Source organism: Neocloeon triangulifer, unplaced genomic scaffold (assembly GCF_031216515.1).
Source record: "Neocloeon triangulifer isolate White Clay Creek 2 clone unplaced genomic scaffold, ASM3121651v1 ptg000006l, whole genome shotgun sequence".
NCBI lineage: Eukaryota > Metazoa > Arthropoda > Insecta > Ephemeroptera > Baetidae > Neocloeon > Neocloeon triangulifer.
The window spans coordinates 1,009,889-1,028,773 of NW_026775549.1; the positions used below are offsets into that span (position 1 = coordinate 1,009,889).

The following is an 18,885-nucleotide window of genomic DNA, read 5'->3' on the forward strand; positions in this document are numbered from 1 at the left end:
TGATTCTGTCAAAGCAAAAGCCCGCAAAAGTTGTTTTCGTGAGGCCTCGCAAGGTTTTATGTAATTTTAAATTCTACATCCAATTTATTAACATTTCAATTTAATTGAATTTAAATTCAAAAACCAATAAATACTATTAAAGAGGTTACGTTTTTAGTTGTTAAAATGCCATTTCAAACAGCTTGAAACAGCTAAACAATTCATATTTATATAATTTAAAAATCACATTATGCTGCATTATGCATAGATAATTTTCTAAGAATTGTTATCAGCAACGGTATCAATGATACAGAAAATTCGAGACAATTAAAAATTATATTGAATTTCAAAGTTGAGATAATTTTTATCGATTTTTATATTCGATATGATAGGTATAAACAAGTTTATTCGTTCTCCGTATCATATCATACCGCAAAAAATATTTTTGCACCAGTATTCAAAAATTGAAAAATCAATACCAATTTATGTTAATTGGAATTAAAAAGAAATGGAAAAATATTTTGAAATACCTAAGATTATCTTGTAAAATTATTCAAAATGAGGAACAATTCTTTAGGAAAAACATGTTTGCTGAAAATTAAGGATAGTTCCGAATGGTGTCCGGGGTAGGAGATGAGAAATAAATTCTCACCGGCTTTTCAATTATGCCTAGATTGCATCCATGATTTTATTTCTAATTTATTTCACATGCTTATAGTCGACACACTGAATACACAAAATATACATTTATCAAGCTGTTTGGCTTGCTTATTTTTCTTCAATATTCCGTCACACTAAAACCCTCTCATAGTTTTTATCAGGCGAGAATTATAAAAAGAAAGATCAAAGATTAAAAGGAATGATTAAAATCGGTGCTGCACCTCTACAAAACTTGTTTCACCATCAAACGACGCATAATGCTTTAATTTATTTTCATTACCTCAAATACCATTGAAAATGCAGGCAGACTAAATGGAGCAATTTTAGGAGCGAGGAAAAGCAGAAAAAATGCAATTGATGATATGTGAGCGCGAAATGCAGAATGGGAATGATATTGTGAATGATTTGTTTGACTAGCTAGCGACTCGGCAGACAAATTATTTCTCACTCTTACAGCCTAGTTAAAATATATTCATCAGCCTAGCCAGAAAAATTCCTCTTTTCTTTCTCGGGTTGAAAGGAAGGCACAGCGAGGTCTCTTGGAAAACGATAAAATCTAGCAGGTCTTGTGTTGGGAATTTGACAGAGTATGATCACTTTTATGGCGTGGCCGATCTCAAAGGACGCCAGCTTATGTGTGTTTATGAAATGTCCACGAGTTAAAATCCTTTGAGGGCAGCTCATTGGCAGCAGCTCAGTCGAGGAAAGGGTGGGTTGATGGTTTTGCCGCCTACTTGTTGGGCTCCATTCGGGCACGCAGTTTGGCATGCACCTGCAGGAATTCGGGTTTGGCGTTCTGGCCGTTGTGCTCAGCTTCCTCTTCTTTCTCATGCTGCAAAAATATGTTCCAGTTATTATTTAAAAATATGCGTCGGCAAAGCTTATTATATTCATTATAAAAAAATTCAAATGATAAAAAAATAGTCTTTTTGCAAACTAAAATATATATATTTTTTTTAATATTTTAGTTGCTAACAAAATGATTTTCTTATTCATTTTCTTTTTACAAATTTAAAATTGATTTTTTATTACAATTAAATTTTCTTTGCGGAGTTGGAAAAGTAATGAAAGTTAAGATGAGTTTGATGTTGAATATTTCTTGGAAAAAAGAGCGCAACCCATTAGCTGGTTAATTATAAGTAAGAGCACCAGGAGCAAAAATTAAAACAAATTAAAAGACAAATTTTCTTTCTTTAGAGAGCAGCAATTTCTCCAGCGCCTTGCACTCGCAGACGACGCGTTTCTCCAATATATGTGACACCCAAACGACGACGTTTGAAATGCAATTAAAGGATTTTAAATGGATCGCACACGCTGCTCATTTGGTGTCACGCTCAAGCGTTTCAATGAGTCGCTCACCGATTCGAGGCGACGGGCGCGCTCCTCTATCACTTTCTCGAACGCAGTTTTGTTGTTGAGCTTCTCTTTTTCGGCTTCCTTACGCGCCGCCTGGTCCCGATGCTTCTCCATCGCTCTCTGCAGCTCGCTCTTCTGGTTTAGCACGTTTTTGCCCACCTGAGGAGACAGACATGACATTTATTTATGAAATGAATTTAATCGCCTCTCTCCAAAACCGACGTGCAAGTGGAAAGTGCGAGTGACCAAAAACCGCCGTTTGTTTCACTCGATCGCCTCGCGTCAGGAAAGTAGAAAAATTTGTGCATACCCGAGAGACATAAAATGAACCGCTTATTCTTAGCCACAACTTTCAAGCAATCTGCATGTAAAAATCCAACAGGAAACAAAAACTTGACAAATAAGATAAGAATGGACTTGTTAAAATTTGCGGCTTTGCGTTTCACACTTTTGCAGAGAAAACACCTCGAAAAGTGTTGAAAACTCACTCAGGCTTGACGGAAATTTGTCAAGCGTAAAAGTCTCATTTGTTTACCCAATTTTAATTGAGTTTTCAACGATAACTTTCATTAATGGTGATATGGTGAAAATAAAAATTCCATTATTAGGCGTTGAATTAAAATTACCTTTTTGTTGAACATCAATTCTCGGTGCAAGCTTTTGTGGTCGTCAGAGTCGAGGCAAGGGTTTGCCGGTTTGCGAGGCATAATCAGGCCTTCGCCGTCCTTGCGGATATCCTCCGATCCGTCGTGGTCAGGAATCATTTCTACACCCAGCTTTAGCTCTGAAACAATTAAAATTTTTATGAAAAAATATGTCGGCATAATATGACAAAATTTACTTGATATAAATGTAAAATGATTGTAAAACACTAGAAATATGACGACCTAATTAAAAAATAAAAAATTTCTAACTTTGAGTTTTAATAATTTCCTTGAAGGTTTCATACTTCTTTGCATGCATGAAATAGTAATTATTATAAAAACAAATTTATTTCAAAATTATTTTTGATACATTTTTTGCATTAGAAAAACTTACAATTGAACCCAAGAATGGCATATTGTGACATTTTCATCACACCTTTGCATTGGACTGACCATAACAGTGCGGAATAGTTATCATTGTTCATTCACACCAATGCAATTTTTTGTACATCCTGGTGTCAGTACAAACTAAACACACTACCATTTAAGTAACGAGCATTGGCGTGATTAATTAAGAAACCGCATGAGTAAGATGTCCCTCCCACAGCGCGGTATCTTTTTTTGTAATCGATTATTCTTTCCTGCTTCGTCACTTCTAAAGGAAACTCGCGAATTATCCGGTAAACACAGGAGACAAAAAGAAGTCATGTGATTGAGCAAGCGGCGAGAGAGTGGTTTTTTCTCAATTAGAAGAAAGTGAAAAGCGCGTGGATGACAACACTAATTAATTGTTCGTCATGTGTCGCATCATTGTGTCTGTGTGCGTGTCTAAATTTTTTGACGTCTCTCTAACAGAGCGCGCTTTGAGGTGCGGAAGCAATTTGCGTTTCGCGTAATTACGCCTGGGATAGTTAAGAACGGAGCTGCCAGCGAGCTAGGGAAATTTGTGTCAAAGAAGGCAGTGGAATACTTAAAAATGCCATAAAGCCAGAATACATATAAATAGAGTATTACGGTTTTCATTTTCCAGTAATTAGAAATGATGAAGAAAGCGAAGAAATTATAACATTTGAAGTAAAAATTAAAATTGCTAATTGAGTATTACTTCTATTATTCTCTGTTAATAATGAAACAGAGAAATGAGCTTTGCTAACGTTTTAACACAAGAACTCTTGCATACTTTCACGATTGAAGCTTAAAAATTAAGATAACTTAACAATTTTTAAGAAACGGATCCAGTTATTGCAGACGTTTGATGATATTAAATTTTGCAAATATTTTTTGTTTGCTTTCGTGCTAATTTATAACGCGCCAATAATTTTTAGAAAAATTTGACGTGTTTTCAGGTAAAATTTTAAATTTTCTCTAATAACACAAAATGCGACTGGAACAAATTGAAGAAGATCGGTCGTGGCTATACTTTTGACTCGCGGAGAAATTCCAGCTCAACAATTTCAAGGCTTAAAAAAGCATAGTGGCGTCACGCGGAGTTATCAATTCCATGGTATGAATCGACAAACGCAGAGCGAAAGGAGCAGATCTGAAACAAAGAGGATTCGCGACGGATCTTGGCAGCTCTAGAAGAAGTGAAGGTATGCAAGAGCAAATTGGCCTCGATTTCGGCCGATTCCCATAGAGCCTCTCTCGCACCTGAGTTCTGGAATTTCTGCACCATGGCCCGGACGCTGGGGCGCCGCTCGACGTCGTCCTCCATCGGGCCGGCCAACAAGTGAGAAAGGGCGAAAGAAGCCGCCAGACTGAGAAGCACCACCGGGGCCAATTTTGCGCCTCGCGTTTAATCCAGTTTGCCGAGTGCGCGCCGGCCGCTCTCGGTATATCAGAAAAATAACACAAGGGGCGGCCTGAATATCACTTCCTAATTAAGCAAGCTTTGGAGCTGCGCTCAGCCGCCCGACAAGGGGAATTAAAAAATGGTTGGATGTGTACATAATTCGCTGGCTCCGAGCGACGCCAGGGCTGTTTTTGTTTTGTCTCTCTAAACGAAAGTCAAGTGCGCGGCTGAAGAAAGCGCTTTGGCAAAAACAACCTCTGGAAATAAACGTGACTTTTGAGACGACGGCCGCGAAACTTGTTCACACACAGAAATAGAAGCGCTCGTCTACATTTGGTGTTCTTCAAAGGATGTTTTCCAGAGGCTTTTCTTTCTCTTCCTCTCTCTGCGACTCCAGACGTCTATTTTCCGAGGCGAATTTCCCGCTGACACAACTTACAACTTCTCGTGGTGTTGTAATATGCGCGGTAAGGTATGGCTCGGAGAATTTTATTTTCCCCGTCAAGATTTTATCATGCATCCTAAGCAAGGACTCTGCGCTGAAACTTGTTTTCCCTGCGATGAGAAAATGTCAAACAATCAACTTGATATCAAATCATACATTCATTATTGCTCTCATCATCGCTCCGAAATTGTTTCAGGGTCGCATTAAAATTTCACTCGCGATGGAATTCTCACCATATTTTTAATTTAATTGGCTCCAATTACAAAGCGTCGAGAAATCCATCGCTGTCGCATTGTCGTGTAACTCTTCTTAGGACACAAAAAGTGCATTAACAAGAGTTCTCTCCGTTCATTTATATAGAATGTGGATGATCTCGTCGATTTTTCCAATCGAAATGAAATGCACTCGCGACCGCAGACCTTCGTATCAGGTTGGCGTGTGTGTGTGTGTGTGATTATTATTGTAAGACGAGCCGATCGACCAGCGGCAGCCGTCCGGTTCAATAACCCGAAACGACAAACGAACTTCTGCATCTCCGCAATGACATACCATTTAAACATCGGCGGCCGCAACTTTTGCTCTCAGCAATTCATTTCAAATTGAGCTGAATAGAAAGCAATCCGATTCTTTTATTATTTCCTCTTGGCCGAGGGAAATTTGCTATTAGAGATTGCACCGGCAATTACATGCAAATCGTGAACAGGAGAATTAGAGTAATAATTGAGCCGGTCAGTTTCAGCTCATCTCCCGGCGGAGAGAGCGATTTTCGCACGACTCCCTTTCAATTTGCATATAAAAGCGGCTCACGATTGTTTCGTGCGGCAGAATTAAAAATGCACTGGGGAGAGGAATATTTTAATTGGAGCTTTAATCCGTGAACACTTTAATTAATGACTTAATTGTTGGGATAAATACCCTTCTAAATTCATACAATGTGAAGGCTTGGAAATTGTCCCTTAATGAAATTAACTTATCGAAGAAACTAAATAATTAATACTTGTTCTTGTGAAATTAAATTCTGCAGAAAATATCAGTTAAATAAAATTTTGCAACACACTCGACTCTGGCACATGCAATTAGCCTCTGTTTGATTGAAATGCACATCGCGCCGGTAAGTTTTTTTCTGACAAAGAGATCAATGAGACGAGAAAATCGGTTCCCACCTGCTCAATGTTAAACTCACGCAAGACATGTTTCGTGCTTGGACGGATTTTCAATCAAACAGGAAAACACTCGAGATGAGCCGCCGAAGGCATTCCTTGTTACTTTCTTCGATTGCGCACTTTTGAATATAGTTCCTGATACATGTGCACGCACTTCATAAATAATGGATAAATTAGCTTCTCTGCCGGTCAATTACAATGCATTATTTCGTTATTTACTACCGCAGGCAGAAGTGAAAAGTTGTGGTGTTTTGTTTGACTTGGAAAGTATTTTTATATCGGAGAACAATCGCTCGCCGCCGCACACCTGACGCATCAAGCGGAAAAAAAGCAGCGGCGCCAGTGCGTGTGCTGCTGCACCTCGGCAGATCGCTTATCGCAAATTACGCAACTATTACGAAACGATATGGCCTCCGACCGAACCAAAAAGCAATTAAATCGACGTACGGCTACTTCTCGTGTGAGAAATCACAGGTGCTGTCGGTTTCGGAATTGAATTTTCAAGTGTTAGATGTCAAAATCGCCAGCTCTCAAGTGGAAACCATCACACAAATCTAGGCCAGCACTTATGGCAAATATTTATGCTCACTTTTTAATGGGTTAATAGTACTTGAATCACAGAAACATATATCAATGCGATTATACTTATTGAAAAACAAGCTTTTAACATTTAATTAACTATCTCTTTCTATTTGTAAGAGGTTGTTGAAATCCTTAGATTACGTTTTTGCAAGGTTGTTCCGATCAGTTCCGATTTACAAATTAGTAAGTATTGGAATTGATTAGTTTTTATTATCTTATTGGTAAATTTGAAATTAGCATGTAAGTTTATTTATAAATTACTTAATAAAATAGCCTAAAACACTAATGTTTAATTTATTTATTTTTTTAAATAATTGAAAATTAAAACCAGAAAAAAATACAATGTTATAATTATAGAAAATAAATTATAAGTTAAGAAATGTTTACACTGAAGCAAAATTAGCACACCCATTTTTTTCTAGGCGTGTATTTCCGTGAAAAATAATATCTGTTTATCCATCTGTTTGTTTTGAGAAGCAAAAATAATTATAATAATTAAGAAAAAAATACCGACTGTTTTTTCAAGCCTTCTGTCGAACTTATGAAAGAGAGACACAAGGTTAATTGAAGGGGATATGTGCGGTTGGTTTGTTATTTGAGCGGGTGCGCTGGAGTCGTTAAAACAACACAACTATGACGTGAGAACATTCAGCCGCATTCTCGAGAGATTCTCTATAAACACCGCAGAGAGAGAAGAGACGATCCCTGAGAGACGAGCATCCAAGAGCTTTTTCCAAGGTTATTTGCATATAGTGTGTCTTTATTCGCGCGCGAGTTAAATTTTAGCCGACGGATCTTGTTTCTCGCGTCGTTGGCACAAAGAATCGCCCCTCATATTCTCCGCACAATTATTTTTCGCAAAAATGAAAGAAACGAGTTGTTCTCGTCAAGTATAACCAAGTCTCCTTTTCATTACTCGGCGAAATTGAACGATAAAAATTTATAACGAGCAGTAACTGCCTTAATTAGACACGTTGGCAAATGAGATGTAATTACAGTTTTGGACGTTTGCAATAAAAATGACTGCTGTTGTTTTCGATCCAAATTATAGTTTTCATTTGGCACGACCGCTGCAATCTTGGCGTGGCAGGATTTCCCTTGCGCCAAGAACATCACGCATACTCTTGGAAAACGGCGTAAAGCAAAAACAAATAATGGAAACGAAAGAAAGAAAGAAATAATGACAGCGGGAGATATTCATCGTCCTGAAATAATGAGACCGCTGAAGAACAAAAAATGTGTACGTGCATATAATGCTATTGTGTTCGGCTGACTTAATGAGAGTTGTTTATGCTGGATTTTTATGAAAGCTTGCTGAATTATTGCGCTGCTCAGTCAGTATGCAGTGCGCTTATTTTGACTAACGCTGCGGAATCGACAGAAAAAAAGGAATAGAGGTGCAGGAAAGAGAGAGGCCTACAAACAGCGCATTCAACAATCAGAACTATTTGGAACGCAGACAATCATTTCAAATGGTCTCAAAATATTGGTGTTTAGAGATAAAATTTGCAAAAAACAAGACATAAAAAATATTAATATTTTAAAAATTATGATCAATTGAAAACTTTTGAAATGATTTAAATTTAATATATTTTTTAAAGGATGCAAGTGTTTTGAAGAAATTGTGAGATTGTTATCAAAGTTGAAAGTGCTTCACCAGCCGTAAAAGAAATATGAACTTTGACTTACTTGAGGGCTTCAGGTTGCTGATTTGCGTCTGCAGTTCTTTCAGCTCGTTGTCTTCGTCGTCACTGCCGCGCAGCTCCTGCAAGCAAAACACCAGAATCAGGAAAATCTCGCCAGGACGTCCCACCACAGACACCGGCAGTGGAGGGGCCTGCGCGCCTACCAAGCTCGGCCGCGGCCTCCGCAAGCGAGATGATATAAACAAGATAATATATGATCATGTGATATATGCCCCGAAATTTGTTCTAGGAAGAAAAAATTATGATAAAATGGTTTATTCCAGGGTTCACAGAATTAATGTTTACGCCAAAAACATGACGAATGGCGGAAGTGCAGAAAAATCCCGCGTCAAATGGCAGTTCCGCCGCAAACGCTGACGTTTTCATTTTGCAATCGAGAGCAAAATGACGTCTTTAAGAAATTCAAAATTTTATTTCCTCATGCTAGATAAATTTAAATTAAAATATTTCTATTATACAGTATTTATTTATAATTTTGCAATGAGCTCAACTTTTCCTGTAGCGCAAAGCAATTTTAATTCAATTAAAACAGTTTCAAAAAGTTCTAAAAACTAAACAGTTTTATAAGAGCTTTTGGATCTCTACGAAAAATCTGAATTTCGTGTTTAAGCCTGCGGAGTATAAAAATCGAGTTCATTGCTTTTTAATTTTAAATAAAAACTGGAAATTCTTGTAGTAAATTATAAAGAAACTAACACATCTGATTGTGAATGATTGCTAATTAAAGAGGTTAAACTTTGATAAAATCAAAAATTTACATTTGAAATCCTGATAAATCAAAATAATAGATTTAAAATTATTTAAAAAAATTATTTGGAATTTAATTTAAGGATAAACTTTAAAAGTTTCCTGAGAGGAAGCCTTCATTGGTCTTGTAAATTTAAGGCAGACGCACAAAAAACTTTAAAATTTTACTCTAAAACAATTTTCAAAATAAAGTTTTGAATCGTTACAAAAGGATTCGGACCTGAACAAAAAATATTATGATGTTCTGAAAAAATATTTCCATTTAAAATATTTGTTGAGTAATACATTTCAATTCACAAAATCCATGAGCTTTCATTCAATTATTTCGTCATAACTTGCCACAATTATCTACGTCTTGGATGCATATCAGCGGCTGATTTTTGCTTTAAACTTTGTAAATTTGTACTAATTAAACACCTATGACATATTCAAATTCTTATTAATTACTCGCTAGTGAGTAAATTAATTTTAACTCAAGGAAGTTGTATGCACTGATTTCATAATTATACAAAAGCTGCATGAATGGCGGTGATAAAAATCACAGTGTTTTTCTATACAGCACGATACAGTAGACACTGCAGTGATACGAGCAAACAGTGCATGCTTTGTTTGCGTCACTGGTGTTTCTAATAAGCTAAGATAAGGTCCGATAGAAATAATGAAATTGGAGTCGCCGCTGCACTCGTTTCCTGCTTGCACTGCAGACACGCGATGCATCGCAAATAACGCGACTTATTGGCCAACGCTGCGGATAAAAAAGTCGCACATACAAAACAAACAAACATTTAGGCGGAGCGAATTGATTCGCAGCGCCTTTCCAAATCGCGGTTCGAGAGAGTTGGACCTGAGAGAAAAAGAGTCACGCACTTGCTGCAGAGATTCATTTGCATGCACTTGGATGACCAACAAAGGCGCCGAATCTATTTTTGGAAAGCGTAAAAGCTACGTGATCTATTGAGTGGCGCACAAGGACGGAGACTGCCTGCGTTGTGACGGCGGACGCGTGTCCATGTCAACGGGTCGAAAAGCGGTATTATGAAAGTTTACAACCCCATTGTGGAAGTGACCTTTATTATGAATTATGACCCACTCAAAAAAATTTGCTTGGCCAAAACCATACTATAATTATAGAAAATACTAAAATGAGTATTCTTTGTTTGTTTTGTTATTACATGTTTCAAAAATTATTTCAAATTATATATTATATTTTTTTTCCTTAGTTGATATTTTTAAATATTTTTTTCAGTAATTTAATTCAATATTCTAAATAATTAAGTTGTAGCATTTAAAATTTTTGGCAATCTCTAAATGAAATTTATGATTTATGATAATTTTTAATTATTTAAAAAATTAAAACAAAGTTTTGCACAAAATCATTCTCTAAAATTTATATCTCGCTTTTTCCACAAACATTAAAACCCTTTGTTACAGCTGTAGTGTTTTTCTTTCAACAGAACGATTCAAAGTTGCACAATTCTCAACTGAAGACTTGTACCTTTTGTCATGTACTCGCGAGAGAGCAAAGACTTTGTTGGCCACGATATTGAAAATTCTCGGCGCCTCTGGCCATTACTCGACGACAAGCAGAGTAATTGCAAAAGCACACTCGCTCCTTTGTGCGCGAGGTTGCACACTCATTATGCGATTGCAGTGTGGAGAAAAACACACACATTTCGAGTGTGGCTTGCTGCTTTTCCCCGATTTATTCACTGGTTGCAGCAGCAAATGCATGCCGGTTGGAAAAACCGGTTCCTCGGGCCGGCTCCGCGGCTTGAAAAATTAACGGATGTTTTTGAAAAATGCAAACTAGTTTCACTTTCAGACACCACGTGATCATAGAACAGTGACAAGAGATATTGAAGTTTTATAATAGAATAGGTTGAAATAAAAATGGAAAATAAAAACTCATAACCACACCAATAAATTGTGAAAATTTAAAAGATTTAAAAGAAGGAGGAAGTAAGTGAACACAAAATTATATCAAATAATCTAATTATTTCCTCTTATATGCCCTAAATTAATTATTTTGCTTCAATGGAAATTATTAAATATTGTAAATTTGCAACTTTACAGTATTTTTTCCCTCTTGTTTATAATTGAATGAAGAAATATTTGAACTCTAAAACTGAAAATTTCTGAAAAAATTTCAACCCATTTTGTGCCTGCATATTCGCAATTTGAATTTTAAGACGACTTTTCCTCTTAACAGCTCTTTAGTGATTATTTTTACATAAGGGAAAAAAACAATATCCTGCTCCACATGATTTCATCTGCAGGCGGCAGCCATAATTCGTGAGTTATCTCGACTGGGGTCGCAGAAGATAAAGCAATAAACGGCTAAAAAACATCAAGGAAACCCCGACTTTAAATTCTAATGAGTCAACCCTCGATCTAGATTTTTTTACAGAGGTATTTTTTATGCAGCTGGGAGTTCGTTCCAGACTGATCCAGAATTTATCAATATAAAAGTGATCAACGACGGCGGAAAGAGCGGACAAAGAAATTTGATCTGAACAAGTAATTGTCCTATAAATACATTTCCGTCCTCCTTCTCTTTCATTAAAGTTGTTCATTAAAATTGTGTTCAACTCGAGTGAAACATCAAATTAAAAGCAGCCTCTCGCAGCAAAATGCAAATAATTGCCGGCCGAGCATTTTTCATCCCACGGCTCGTGCACAGCGACCACCTACACACGACAAAAGCACTCAATCCGAGTGTCATTTAATTTCGCGCTCGAGCTTTTTTCTTCCATTTCGCGGCTCCGAGAGTGCAATTAATGCAGTCCTCCCGCGATTGTTCAAAATTATTTCCGCGAGTTGCGGCACGTTGCTTAATTATGCATGTCTGCCGCTGGCTGGAGAATGAAAGTGCAAGATCCATCCACATGTATGTATTTCTCACAGCAACAGCAGACGCGATTCCGGTCTAATAAGCATCCAGGATTTTTCGTTTGGATCTTTTCTGCTTATATTTTGATCCAACGCTCTATTTTGAATTAATCGACGTCTGCCTCACTCAGTGTGTTTGTTTCCACCTCAAATTGAGCATGGTAGGCCAGGCAGTCAGTCACAAGGAGAAAACAAACCAACTCGGCCAATTTGGGATCATAACCGACGCGTTTTATTTACATAAATCATTTTTAATAACGTCACGCTCATTATTTTCTCCAGCTGTGCTTACACGCAGGGAGCAAAACTCGGAGATATGTTAAGTATGTGGAATAAAACGTGTACGAGTTTATTCTGATATCAGAGATTAAAACGTAATTTTACGGCTCGGAAGATTTCACACATAAAATTATTTGCTCAGCAATTAAGTTTTAATTTGTTTATTGTAGACATTCTTTTGCAGTTGTAAATTTCCGTTCTACTACCGCAGAAATGAACAAGAGGGAAGTTACAATTGAGTTGGGAAATTCCATTATTTTATCAGAGGCAAAAACCAGATTTTAACATTGATTAAAAAATATAATCTTAAAGTCTACACTTTATTTAATTTGTGGTTTCTTCTTTAATTCTCCGCTTAATTATAATCTAAAATCTAAAGAAAAATGCTCTTTGAATGAAAAACATTAATATTTAATATAGGCAACCTGCGTGACCTTAAGTGATTTGCATTCTTAAAGGCATTAATTATTGCGTCTTGGAGACTAATGAAGCATATCTTTAGAATTAACCAGTCAATTATGTATATATGTTGCTTGTAGACGTTCAAAATCATTAAAGAATCATGGCCCATGGACATTGAGGCTAATAAAACATTATTTTGAAATGAACTTCACACGAAATTATCGGAATATTTTTGAAAGAAAACTACTAAATATCAAGCTTTAAATGGAACTGTTAGAGTTTTTCATCAAAATTTAGCTTTGTCTAATTCCTTTTTTTTTCGAGTCATATTTAAATTTTGGGCAACAAATTAGTGAAATTGAAAAAAGTTAAATTCAATGAAAAAAATTCATTTGCACAGAAAAGAAAAAAAAATAACGGATTGGCCAAAAGGCTACTCCAAAACAAAATTTCTGGGATTTTTTCACTTTGATGAAGAAACGTGGTTCAATATTTTTTCTTCAAAATATGCAAACTGCTAAAAACTTGAGCGAAATTTTTTCACCTCTGAGAGTTTCGTCATTTTGATTCATACCAAGGTGCTTTTTGTTTTGCATCTCTGGTGCTATTTCAGGGTCTGTTATATTCGGCACTTTTACGCCCGTCGCCATACGTTGATGAATAAAACATAGAGGGCTGAGCAAACAAGCAAGCAAAAAATAATACCGTCCTTGCGCCAGCTCAAGGGTGGAAAGTAGAAAAGCGCTGCGGCTGCCGTTTGACCTTGCGCCCAGTTCAATAGAGGCTCGGCTAAAATAGGGCACGGGCTGACCTCCTTGCTTCTGCAGCTTTCAAGGTTAGAATTGCAGCGCGAATATCGAGCTGCTGCACCAATCGCTCTCTCCGGGGGAAATTTGCAGCGAGAGCAAAACTTGTCGGGGGCCAATAAAGCACCACTTGAAATTACACAATCCATTAGGCAAACGAGACGCCCGCGTCATAAATGCCACTCTTCGCCTTTTCACGGTTCGCCGGGTCGATCAATTAATCAGGCGTGAGGCGGAAATTGGAGCCAAATTGCCACCGTTCGATTTCGGTGCGAAATTAGTCTGACAATAAAGTGGGCCGAGAATTTGTTTGGAAACGTATCCAGCAGGTTTGCTCGTGATTTTTTGTAACGCGAGGAAAACAATAAACTTGTTGTTTCTTCACACCTTATTATTTCATTTGAGCAATTTACGCGGAGATGGGCCTTGAAATCGTGTGTGGATGAAAGCGAGAATGGTGTGCGAGCATACAAAAAATTTATTTATAGAGGTTATTACATGGTAAAAGTGATAGCGCACCTTAAATTTACTTTTTATTGCATTTTGTTTCGTCAAAACTTGGCAGTGACGGAAGCGTCTAATTAATAGTTTAAAAAGTTGTCAACTTTGTCTAAATATTTAATAAACAACGATAATTTTTTGAATCAATAAAAATTAATTTCTCCATTAAAATAAAAATGATTAAAAAATTTAATTTAGTGTATATTCAACTCTTTAAAGACAAGTTTCTTTTGCACAGTTTCAGTAAAACAATATAAAACCTCTTACAAATGAATTATTAGAAAATTATAAAAATCATATAATTTCCAAGTAGTAAATCAATTTTATCTTTTAATTTCTCATCAATTCCACATAATAGTGCTCAATTCCACCGTGAAACTGCAATCTATTCTGATTCTTTATATAAAATTGAATACGTAGAAAAGGTTTTCGGGTAAAATATTATTATATTTTGCTGCCTATTTTATTTTTTATTATATAACTTTTACAGAGCTCTTTAAACTTTAAATTAAGCTCTTATATAACTTTTAATTTCTGGAACATTATCTAGAAAATGATTTATTAAGATTTAACCCCTTGATAAATCTTATCACCGCGATGAATTCCAACTTCCTGAGGCAAAGCGGAAGTCCATGTTTGGCTCTGTCTGAAGATACATCAAAATAAAACACAAACCTTGTGTAAATCTTCACAAAATCAAAGCCTGAAAACCAGACCGCCGATTCAATAAACAAACATACCGACCCTCTCTATATATCTCACCCCTTTCAACACTCGCGTCTAAAATAATCTCAACCCCCCACGACGTGAATGAATTATTATTTTTCAAAATTAAATATTTTTATACCTTCGTCTGCTCGGTTGTTGGCTCCTGCTCGCTTGAGATCCGGTTGTCCGACTTGGCCACCTTTATCTTCTCGTCGACCGGGTTGTCCACGCTGGGCTCGGAGCTGCTCTTCTCGAGCTGTCCGATCAGCGTGGACACCACTTTGCGTTTGGCATTCGGCGTTGAGGGGTTGGACGAACCGCCCTTTTTGATTTGATTGTTGTCCTCGTCCGAATCAAACTTGGACAAAAAGTCTCGGACGCGTCCGACCACGGGCACGTGCTCGTTGTCCATGCTGAGTGGAGATTAGCCAAGTGCGTCCCGGGAGCAGCCAGCAACCACCGAGCTGCACCAGCTGGGGGAGGCCAATTCGTCGGCAACCCCTCTCACATCTGACGACCCCTCCGACGGAAAGAGGCTGCGCGTGCTTCACCCTGCTCCCTCCGGACTTCAGTCGGACGTCGGATGGGACGCTCAGATTTGCAGACCGGATTTCAAACGCGCTCGATTGGGCACCAGCTTGTTTTGCGTATCATCTGTTTGTCAAAAGTTCGCTCCGTTGTTGTCCGTGACCAAACCTAGGCCACGCCCCCGAAAGGAGATCTTTATCAACCCCCTGGAGGAACTGGAAAATTTGAATAATTTTCAGAAATATTTTAAATGTGATTAATTTAATTTGACCATTATTTAATACTTTATGTATTTATGATATTTTTTAAAGGATATATTCTAATATAAACTCCCTATCATTAAAATTAAATTAAGAAAAACCCTTTTTCAAGGTTCGTACAAGTCCTGCCATCTGTGTGCAAAACTCGCGAGTCTCGTTCTCCCTTCTCCCCTTCTACAGTCGTTCGCAGTCCGCTGGTTGCTCGTCGCCAATCTTTGTAAACACGTCCTTCAGGTCTGGTACGTCGTCGTTGTTCTTCTCGTTACGAGCACCATTTCGAGACGAGACTGCACAATCCGGCTACCTAAGCAGCATCCGCGGCCACCGAGCGACTAAGCAACGATGGCTGAAGGGTAATTTGTTTGACGCGAGAGCTCAAAATTTGTGGCAATTGAGCGCTCTTCGTTGTTGCGAACCAATTTTTTCACGCATCTCCCAAGGCTTTGGAGACACGTCGTTACCTGACCTAAAATTTATCGAGCCCAGATCAGACATGCGGTCGTAAACTGATCTAGATTAGTGCAAATGTTCGTGCTGTTTTTGCTCAGAATCGGAAAAACTCATTTTGTTTTGTCTGAGGTCTGAGAAGAGCGAAAACTGCGCAATATTTTTGTTGCTGGCCAACAGGAAGAGAGAGTTCATGGAACTTTACGATGCGTCCAGCTGATAGCGATGTTTTATTTTTTATTTCTCGAAAAACTAAATTTTCTTGCACAACGAAGAAGGCGCTTTTCTAATAAATCAATGGATATTAATTAGGATTACATAGCGTCATATGAACAGCCGTCACAGGTGTTTTCTTGATTTTCAGGCCAGGTGATCAGCAACCTGCGGGTTCTGGGCAGGACCAGGCCTCAGGAGGATGGTCATGGGGTTCTATTTTCCAAGCAGCACGAGATAAGGTAATGCAAATTCATACGAGTCTGTGTTTGTTTATATTTTGACAATTCAAGATTCAAGCTCCACTATCTGGAAAAAAATAATGTTGATAATAACATTACTAATGAATTCTTTGCAGAACCTCATAATTGTCTCAAAACTTCTAAAGAGATTTAATATAAAAATAAATTAAATATTAATAAAAATATTAAAATTAAAATCCATCAATTGATAATTTATTATGATCTATAAAATGGCCATGAAACCGCAAAAGGAAAATAATGGCATATAATATGTAACTGATATTTTTTTCTGGAATCATCTATTTATTTTATAACTTGTTATTTACTGCTGTAAATTATAAAGTGGGACTTCAAATGAAAAAAACGAGCAATTGCTTTTTCGTTCTAAGCAACACATAATATGAATCCTTGTTGCCTTAAATTTTTTATGAACAGTAATAGCATTAAAATTAACTCTAATTTGGCCATTTTCATCATCTTTTTATTTCATATTTCCAGTCGGCGGAAGTAATGGAATTTGTCAAGCGGGATTTGGATGAATTTTCCGTCGCAATGAGCAACCAAGCAAGCAACGTTGTTACTTCGACTGCCACCGTCCTTAAAGATAAGCTCAAGGTCTGAATTTTCCGCATCGTCCTCAGGTGCAGTTTGTAAATTGATAATGACTTTGCAGCTGGACGATGAAGAGTCGACAGCTGGCTCCATGAAAAAGAGCATATCTACTTTGCTGGGGCAGGTGAATGAAGTGCTCAACCCGCAGCCTGACGACGAGGACGAAGAGGCCATGGTCATCCAAGGCGACCAACCGGTTTCTCTTTCGCCCTTCCAAGTACGCATTTGATAATTTTTATCAGCCCTTTTGGACTTTTAATTTCTCAGAACTCGCCTGACTCATGTGTTGTAAAAGTTCTGCAATATTTATCTATTTCTATATTCACTTTTTGTAATTTTCATTTTTGTAGAAGAAGTTGGTTGATCTGGCTAACGACGGAACAACCTTCCTGATTGACCCTGCCGAAGACAAAATCCTTGCTCCTCAATTCCAAGCTTGGTTAGAATGCCAAGAGGAAAATTCCATGAACACCAACCGTCTCACTAGAATGCTGGCCTCCAACGCTCACCTGAAAGCCAATTACGAAAAACTTGTTCCCGATGAGGTACTTCTTGCCCTCAAAATTTCTGCCGAGTCAAAAATTTTATTGAATTTCCAGATTTCTCATCAGCAGTTCTGGCAAAGGTTTCTCTTCCAGAAGGCTTTGTTGGAAGATGAGGAAGCTCGGCAGCAAGCGAAACAAAAGAGGCTGGAGGAGGAAAAGCTAAAAGCTGAGGAAGAAGTTCAGAAATGTTAGTCAAGCTTCACTTTCATTAAGAATTTAAGTTACATTTTAACAATTTCAGCAGCTCTGAAACACGGCGTCAAGGTTGGCAGTAGTGTGCAGCTTTCCGAAGAGGAACAAATAAGGATTTTACAGGAATACGAAATGGAATGCGAGGCTGCGGCCAGAATTTCAGCCGATCTGCCAATGAAACCTGACCACTATTCTCCTCCTGGAAGAGACCATTTAAAACCCGCCGACATTAAAACCAGGGACAAACGTGACATGGTCATCGTTGGTGAGGGTCCTAGCAACAGTAGTAGTGGACAGACGTCTGTTGCGGACAAAGGTAAATGAAAATCTTCTTTGCACGAAAAATTCTCTGAAACGTTTAACTTTTCAATTAGAACTGTTGAATCACGATGGTAATTTTCATATTATTTAAAAATGACTAAAATAACTAATATTTATGGATTAAACTTATTTTCTCGCAAAAATAGAGAGCATTGATGGTGACTGGGAGAAAGAGTTTGACTTAGAAGATGTTGAAGACGAAGTTTCAGCAGGATGAAGAGTAGTTTTCCTGGACTCGTAATAGACTAAAAATATCAAGGGTACGGTTCCAAGAGAGTGAGTGAGTGACGTGGGATTTGCTAGTCAGCAGCAAGAATGGCATTTTTGTGTGACTGTTTGATTGAATTGAATCTTGATGCAATCGGATAAAAGCTAGCAAGCAAACAAGAAAGAACGAGCGTATTTTGGCAAACTTGTGATTCCAGAGTGGTTGTCCTCTTTATAGACGCTAAGTTTAACAGCATAACTTTTTATTTCTTAATGTTTAAGAAGCATTATCAGTGCTTGCCATTAGCGTAAAATGGCATATTGATTGAGCGTATGTACCTCTGGAAAGCAGCCTCCAATACATAGGCGTCGCTTGCAGGCATTTACTTGAAAATTTTAGGGCAGAGGTCAGATTGATTTTTCTTCGACATATGTATCACTGCACTTTTGGGTCTAATCCTGCTCGACGCATACATTTTATCTATTAAATTTGTTATTCTATGAGAATAAAAGAGATAATTTTGAATGTAACCTACATAATTGACTACTTTCATTTAAGAAATCAAATCAAAATTTTTTATTCAAATTGTATGACTGGCTTACTATTTAAAAAAAAAAAAAATTAAGAAATGACTACAACAAAGAAGCTAAAACAAGAT

The 18,885-nt window shown here is 37.5% G+C and overlaps 2 protein-coding genes across 4 annotated transcripts; one reads left to right on the forward strand and one right to left on the reverse strand.

Moving 5' to 3' along the window:
- Positions 1-635: 635 nt before the first annotated feature.
- On the reverse strand, positions 636-15,344 carry LOC132194101 (ensconsin). Its single transcript, XM_059615184.1, has 5 exons — positions 14,799-15,344; positions 8,311-8,386; positions 2,622-2,779; positions 1,999-2,154; positions 636-1,471 (listed from the first exon to the last, which is right to left on the reverse strand). The coding sequence occupies exons 1-5, from the start codon at positions 15,069-15,071 to the stop codon at positions 1,370-1,372; spliced, it is 765 nt and encodes a 254-aa protein (XP_059471167.1). The 5' UTR covers positions 15,072-15,344; the 3' UTR covers positions 636-1,369.
- A 274-nt stretch (positions 15,345-15,618) lies between these two features.
- On the forward strand, positions 15,619-18,856 carry LOC132194100 (BSD domain-containing protein 1-like). Of its 3 annotated transcripts, none has more exons than XM_059615182.1 (9): positions 15,619-15,800; positions 16,259-16,349; positions 16,848-16,964; positions 17,023-17,178; positions 17,312-17,506; positions 17,561-17,693; positions 17,751-18,014; positions 18,073-18,090; positions 18,166-18,856. In XM_059615182.1, the coding sequence occupies exons 1-9, from the start codon at positions 15,790-15,792 to the stop codon at positions 18,234-18,236; spliced, it is 1,056 nt and encodes a 351-aa protein (XP_059471165.1). In that variant the 5' UTR covers positions 15,619-15,789; the 3' UTR covers positions 18,237-18,856. The 3 variants fall into 3 exon arrangements, with proteins under 3 accessions (XP_059471165.1, XP_059471164.1, XP_059471166.1); XM_059615181.1 differs by having other exon boundaries at positions 15,621-15,800; positions 17,748-18,014; XM_059615183.1 differs by lacking the exon at positions 18,073-18,090 and having other exon boundaries at positions 15,624-15,800; positions 17,748-18,014.
- Positions 18,857-18,885: the final 29 nt, after the last annotated feature.